The following is a 7,480-nucleotide window of genomic DNA, read 5'->3' on the forward strand; positions in this document are numbered from 1 at the left end:
TGACAATGAGATAACAATGATGATGATGATGATGATGGTAGATGATCACGATGCTCACGAGGACAATGAGATAACAGCGATGATGATGATGATGATGGTAGATGATCACGATGCTCACAATGACTATGAGATAATGATGATGATGATGATGATAAGGATAATGGTGATGACAATGAAATTATGATGACAAGGATGATGATAACGATGATAATGGGATGACGATGAGAATGACGATGAGAATGACGATGATGATGATGGTAGACGATCACGACGCTCACAATGACAATGAGATAACGATAACGATGACGATGATGATGAGGATAACAATGATGATGACAATGAAATGAAGATGACGATGATGACGGTAGATGATCACGATGCTCATGATGACAATGAGATAACAACGATGACGATGACGATGGTGAGGATAATTATGACGATGACAGTGAAATGAAGATGGCGATGATGACGATGATGATAACGATAATGAGAATGACGATGATGATGGTAAATTATCACAATGCTCACGATGACAATGAGATAACAATGACAATGATGATGATGAGGATAATAATGATGACAACAGTGAAATGAAGAAGATGATGACGACGATGATAATGAGAATGACGATGACAATGACGATGACAATGACGATGATGACGGTAGATGATCACGGTGCTCATGATGACAATGAGAAAACAACGATGATGATGATGAGGAAGATAATGGCGATGACAATGAAATGAAGATGACGATGATGATGATGATAACAAGAATGACGATGATGATGATGATGGTGGTAGACGATCAGGATGCTCATGATGACAATGAGATAACAATGATGATGATGATGATGAGGATAACAATGATGATGACAGTGAAATGAAGATGGCGATGATAACGATGATGATAACGATAATGATAATGACGATGACGATGATGACGATGATGATGATGGTAGATGATCACAACGCTCACAATGACAATGAGATAACGATAACGATGACGATGATGATGAGGATAACAATGACGATGACAGTGAAATGAAGATGATGATAACGGTGATGATTATGATAATGATAATGACGATGACGATGATGATGATGGTAGATGATCACAACGCTCACAATGACAACGAGATAACAACGATAACAATGACAATGATGATGAGGATAATAATGATGATGACAGTGAAATGAAGATGGCGATGATAACGATGATGATCATGATAATGACGATGATGATGATGATGGTAGACGATCACGACGCTCACGATGACAATGAGATAACAACGACAATGATGATGATAATGGTGATGACAATGAAATCATGGTGATGACAATGACGATAACGATGATGACAATGACGATAACGATGATGACAGTGACGATGATGAGGATGATGATGATGATGATGATGAAGATGATGATGACAATAGTAGAAAACGATGATGACAATTATGCCACTCATGGCAACGATGACCATGATGATGATGATGACGATGATGACGTCGATGAAGATGACAGGATAACAACAACGATGATGATGACGATGACAATCAGATTATGACGATGACGATAATGATGAGGACAATGACAATGACAATGATGATGATGATGATGGTAGACGATCACGATGCTCATGATGATAACGATGATAACAATGATGACAATGACAATCAGATTATGACAATGACGATAACGATGATGACAATGATGATAACGATGATGACAATGATAATAACGATGATGACAGTGACGATGATGAGGACGATGATGATGATGATGACGAAGATGATGATGACAATAGTAGAGAACGATGATGACAATTATGCCACTCATGGCAACGATGACCATGATGATGACGATGACGATGATGACGTCGATGAAGATGACAGGATAACAACAACGATGATGATGACGATGACAATCAGATTATGACGATGACGATGATGATGAGGACAATGACGATGATGAGGACAATGACGATGGCGATGAAGGCCCCGCGGTGTCTCTCCTCACCAGGGTCTCCCCCGAGAGCACCTCCAGCAGCCGCGTGAGCACGAAGCCATCGCGCAGGTCCGAGTAGAGGTCGCTGACGCGGCAGGCGGCACGGGCCAGGTGGGCGTTGACCCACTTGGTGAAGGTCTTCTTCTGCACCGCGTCACGTTCGTCTGGGGGACACCAAAACCACCTCAAATCCACCTCAAATCCATCCCAAATCTACCTTGAGATCCCAAAACCACCTTGAGATCCTAAAACTACCCCAAATCCACCCCAAAACCACCTTGAGATCCCAAAACCACCTTGAGATCCCAAAACCACCTTGAGATCCCCCAGGTGGACATTGACCCACTTGGTGAAGGTCTTCTTCTGCACCGCGTCACGTTCGTCTGGGAGATACCAAAACCACCCCAAAACCACCCTGAGACCCCAAAAACACCTCAAATCCACTTCAAATCCACCATGGGATCCTAATTACAACCTGGGACACCAAAAAAATCCCAAATCCACCCCAAATCGACCATGGGATCCCAAAACCATCCCAAAACCACCCCAAAACCATCCCAAAACCATCCCAAAACCACCCCAAATCCACTATGGGATCCTAAATCCACCTTGAGATCCAAAAACTACCTCAAATCCACCCGAAATCCACCATGGGATCCTAAATCCACCTTGAGATCCCAAAACTATCCCAAAACCACCCCAAATCCACCATGGGATCCCAAAACCACCTCAAATCCACCCCAAATCCACCATGGGATCCCAAAACCAACCTGGGACACCAAAATCACCCCGAGACCCCAAATCCACCCCAAATCCACCATGGGACACCAAAACCATACCAAAATGTCCTCAAATCCACCATGGGATCCCAAAACCATCCCAAATCCACCCCAAATCCACCCTGAGACCCCAAAACCACCTCAAATCCACCCCAAATCCACCACAGGATCCTAAATCCACCATGAGACCCCAAAACTTCCTCTAATTCACTCCAATTCCACCATGGGACACCAAAACTATCCCAAAACCATCCTGAGACCCGAAAATCATCCCAAAACCATCCCAAATCCACCATGGGATCCCAAAACCAACCTGGGACACCAAAACCACCTCGAGATCCCAAATCCACCTGAAATCCACCCCAAATCCGACCCTGGGACCTCAAATCCACACCTAAACCACCCCAAATCCACCTTGAGATCCCAAAAGCATCCAAAATCCACCCTAAATCCACCATGGGATCCCAAAACCACTTCAAATTCACCCCAAATGCACTATGGGATCCCAAAACTATCCCCAAACCACCCCAAATCCACCATGGGATCCTAAATCCACCTTGAGATCCCAAAACTATCCCCAAACCACCCCAAATCCACCATGGGATCCTAAATCCACCTCGAGATCCCAAAACTATCCCAAAACCACCCCAAATCCATCCAGAGACCCCAAAACCATCCCAAAACCATCCCAAATCCACCACGGGATCCCAAATCCTCCTTGAGATCCCAAAACCATCCCAAATCCACCCCAAATCCACCATGAGACCCTAAATCCATCACGGGATCCCAAAACTACCTCAAATTCACCCCAAATCCACCATGGGACACCAAAACTATCCCAAAACCATCCTGAGACCCGAAAATCATCCCAAAACCATCCCAAATCCACCATGGGATCCCAAAACCAACCTGGGACACCAAAACCACCTCGAGATCCCAAATCCACCTCAAATCCACCCCAAATCCACCATGAGATCCCAAAACCATCCCAAAACCACCCCAAATCCACCACGGGATCCCAAAACCACCTCAAATCCACCCCAAATCCACCTTGAGATCCCAAAATGATCCCAACACCACCCCAAATCCACCATGGGACACCAAAACCATCCCAAATCCACCATGGGATCCTAAATCCTCCTTGAGATCCAAAACTACCTCAAATCCACCCCAAATCCACCATGGGACACCAAAACTATCCCAAAACCACCCTGAGACACCAAAACCATCTCAAATCCACCCCAAATCTGACTCTGGGACCTCAAATCCACACCTAAATCACCCCAAATCCACCATGAGACCCCAAAACCACCTCGAATCCACCCCAAATCCACCATGGGATCCCAAAATGATCCCAAAACCATCCCAAATCCACCATAGGACACCAAAACCATCCTGAAACCATCCCAAATCCACCTTGAGATCCCAAAATGATCCCAAAACCATCCCAAATCCACCATGGGATCCCAAAACCAACCTGGGACACCAAAACCACCTCGAGATCCCAAATCCACCCCAAATCCACCCCAAATCCGACCCTGGGACCTCAAATCCACACCTAAACCACCCCAAATCCAGCTTGAGATCCCAAAACCATCCAAAATCCACCCCAAATCCACCATGGGATCCTAAATCCTCCTTGAGATCCCAAAAGCATCCCAAATCCACCCCAAATCCACCATGGGATCCCAAAACCACCTCAAATCCACCCTGAGACCCCAAAACCATCCCAAATCCACCCCAAATCCACCATGGGACATCCAAACTACCTCAAATCCACCCCAAATCCACCCCAGAACCCCAAATTTTTGTGGGATTTCTGGGCGTTTGGGTTTTTTTTTGTGGGGGGAATTTGGGAGGTTTTTTGTGGAATACAAGATTTTTGGGGGTTTTTTTGGGGTTTTTTTTTTGAGAGGATGTCCAGGGGGTTTTTGTGGGATTTCTGGGGTTTTTGGGGTTTTTTTGGGGTGGGGTCCAAGGGGTTTTTTAGGGATTTCTGGGCATTTTGGTTATTTTTTTGCTTTTTTTTTAAATTTCTGAGCATTTTGGGGTTTTTGGGGGAGGGGTCTGGCTGGTTTTTGGGGGGATTTTTTGGGATTTTTTTTTTTTTGGGGAAGTTCAGAGCACTTTGGGTTTTTTTGGGGGGATTTTCCCATTTTTCTTGTCTTTTTTTTGGGATTTTCCCATTTTTCAGGGATTTTTTGGGTTTTTTTTTGGGGATTTTTCCATTTTTCATGTCTTTTTTTTGGATTTTCCCTTTTTTCACATCTGTTTTTCGGGATTTTCCCATTTTTGGAGGATTTTCTTTGGGATTTTCCCATTTTTCAGGGATTTTTTGGGGGATTTTTTTGAGGATTTTCCCCTTTTTGGGAGATTTTTTGGGGGATTTTCCCATTTTTTGCATCTTTTTTTGGGGGATTTTCCTATTTTTCATGTCTTTTTTGGGGGGATTTTCCCATTTTTCAGGAATTTTTTTTGGATTTTCCCATTTGGGAGGATTTTCTTTGGGATTTTCCCATTTTTCAGGGATTTTTTGGGGGATTTTCCCCTTTTTGGGGATTTTTTTGGGGGATTTTCCCATTTTTTGCATCTTTTTTTTGGGGATTTTCCCATTTTTCAGGATTTTTTTTTTTTTTTTAATTTTTCCTTTTGGGGGATTTTTTTTGGGATTTTCCCCTTTTTGGGGTATTTTTTTTCCCATTTTTCAGGGATTTTTTTGGGGGTTTTTTTTGGATTTTCCCCTTTTTGGGAGTTTTTTTCCGGATTTTCCCATTTTTGGGGGATTTTCTTTGGGATTTTCCTATTTTTCAGGGATTTTTTGGGGGATTTTTTTGAGGATTTTCCCCTTTTTGGAGGATTTTTTTTTGGGGATTTCCCCATTTTTGGGATTTTTTTGGAGGGGATTTTCCCATTTTTGGGGGATTTTTTGGGGGGGGATTTTCCCATTTTTCATGTCTGTTTTTCGGGATTTTCCCCTTTTTGGGAGTTTTTTTCAGGATTTTCCCTTTTTTGGGTTTTTTTTTTTTGATTTTCCCATTTTTCAGGGATTTTTTTGGGGTTTTTTTTGGGATTTTCCCCTTTTTGGGAGTTTTTTTCGGGATTTTCCCATTTTTGGGGGATTTTTTTCAAGATTTTCCTATTTTTCAGGGATTTTTTTGGGTTTTTTTGGGGATTTTCCCCTTTTTGGGAGATTTTTTGGGGGATTTTCCCATTTTTTGCATCTTTTTTGGGGAGATTTTCCTATTTTTCATGTCTTTTTGGGGGGGATTTTCCTATTTTTCAGGAATTTTTTTTGGATTTTCCCATTTGGGAGGATTTTCTTTGGGATTTTCCCATTTTTCAGGGATTTTTTTTGGGATTTTCCCCTTTTTGGAAGATTTTTTTTTGGGATTTCCCCATTTTTGGGGGATTTTTTGGAGGGGATTTTCCCATTTTGGGGGGATTTTTTTGGGGGGGGATTTTCCCATTTTTCAGGAATTTTTTTCAGGATTTTCCCATTTTTCATGTCTGATTTTTCAGGATTTTCCCATTTTTGGGGGATTTTTTTCAGGATTTTCCTATTTTTCAGGGATTTTTTGGGGTTTTTTTTTTGGGATTTTCCCTTTTTTGGGAGTTTTTTTCGGGATTTTCCCTTTTTTGGGGGATTTTTTTCGGGATTTTCCCATTTTTCAGGGATTTTTTTGGGGTGTTTTTTTGGGGTTTTTTTTTTTGGATTTTCCCCTTTTTGGGAGTTTTTTTCGGGATTTTCCCATTTTTGGGGGATTTTTTTCAGGATTTTCCTATTTTTCAGGGATTTTTTTGGGGTTTTTTTCGGGATTTTCCCGTTTTTTGGGAGTTTTTTTCGGGATTTCCCCATTTTTGGGGGATTTTTTTCAGGATTTTCCTATTTTTCAGGGATTTTTTTGGGTTTTTTTTCGGGATTTTCCCCTTTTCGGGAGGTTTTTTGGGATTTTCCCATTTTCGGGAGGTTTTTTTCGGGATTTTCCCCTTTTTGGGAGTTTTTTTTTTGGGATTTTCCCATTTTTCAGGGATTTTTTTGGGGTTTTTTCCGGGATTTTCCCGTTTTTTGGGATTTCCCTTCACCCACCGGCCAGAGCCTTGATCCTGGAGCACTCGAAGATTTTGGGGTCTCCCCACCCCCCCCGGGGCTCGGGGGGCTCCCAGGGGCCGTTGTTGTTGTTGGGGGGAGGGGAGGCGTCGGCATTGTCCACCTCGGCGGCCATGGACCCCAAAAATCGGGGAATTCACCCCAAAAATGAGACCTGGAAGAGATTTGAGAGAGAAATTAATCAAAAATTGGGGAGAAATTATCCAAAATAGGGGAGAAATGACCCCAAAATCGGGGAATTCACCCCAAAAATGAGACCTGGAAGAGATTTGAGAGAGAAATGAAACAAAACTGGGGAGAAATCACCCAAAATTGGGGAATTCACCCCAAAAAAATGTCCTGGAAGAGATATTTGGAGAGATTTGGGAGAGAAATGAACACAAAATTGGGGGATTTCATCCCAAAAATTGGGGAATTCACCCCAAAATCACACCTGGGAGAGACTGGGAGAGAAATTAACACAAAATTGGGGATAAATTATCCAAATATTGGAGAAAAATGACCCAAAACTGGGAGGAAAATGACCCCAAAATTGGGGAATTCACCCCAAAAATGTCCTGGAAGAGATATTTTGGGAGATTTGG

At 42.6% G+C, this 7,480-nt stretch overlaps 1 protein-coding gene across 9 annotated transcripts in view; it reads right to left on the minus strand.

Annotated features, from left to right (window-relative positions):
- The window catches only part of SPTBN4 (spectrin beta, non-erythrocytic 4), a 68,719-nt gene extending 61,669 nt beyond the window's left edge, over positions 1-7,050 (minus strand). For all 9 annotated transcript variants that reach the window (XM_085044160.1, XM_085044159.1, XM_085044157.1 and 6 more), the window contains exons 1-2: positions 6,876-7,050; positions 2,022-2,173 (exon numbers count right to left, since the gene is read on the minus strand). In XM_085044160.1, the coding sequence (XP_084900286.1) occupies positions 2,022-2,173; positions 6,876-7,011 (288 nt within the window). In that variant the 5' untranslated portion in view covers positions 7,012-7,050. The remainder of the gene's footprint in view (positions 1-2,021; positions 2,174-6,875) is intronic.
- Positions 7,051-7,480: the final 430 nt, after the last annotated feature.

The sequence above is a fragment of the Lichenostomus cassidix genome, unplaced genomic scaffold (genome assembly GCF_008360975.1).
Source record: "Lichenostomus cassidix isolate B80296 unplaced genomic scaffold, HeHo_3.0 HiC_scaffold_35, whole genome shotgun sequence".
Classification (NCBI taxonomy): domain Eukaryota; kingdom Metazoa; phylum Chordata; class Aves; order Passeriformes; family Meliphagidae; genus Lichenostomus; species Lichenostomus cassidix.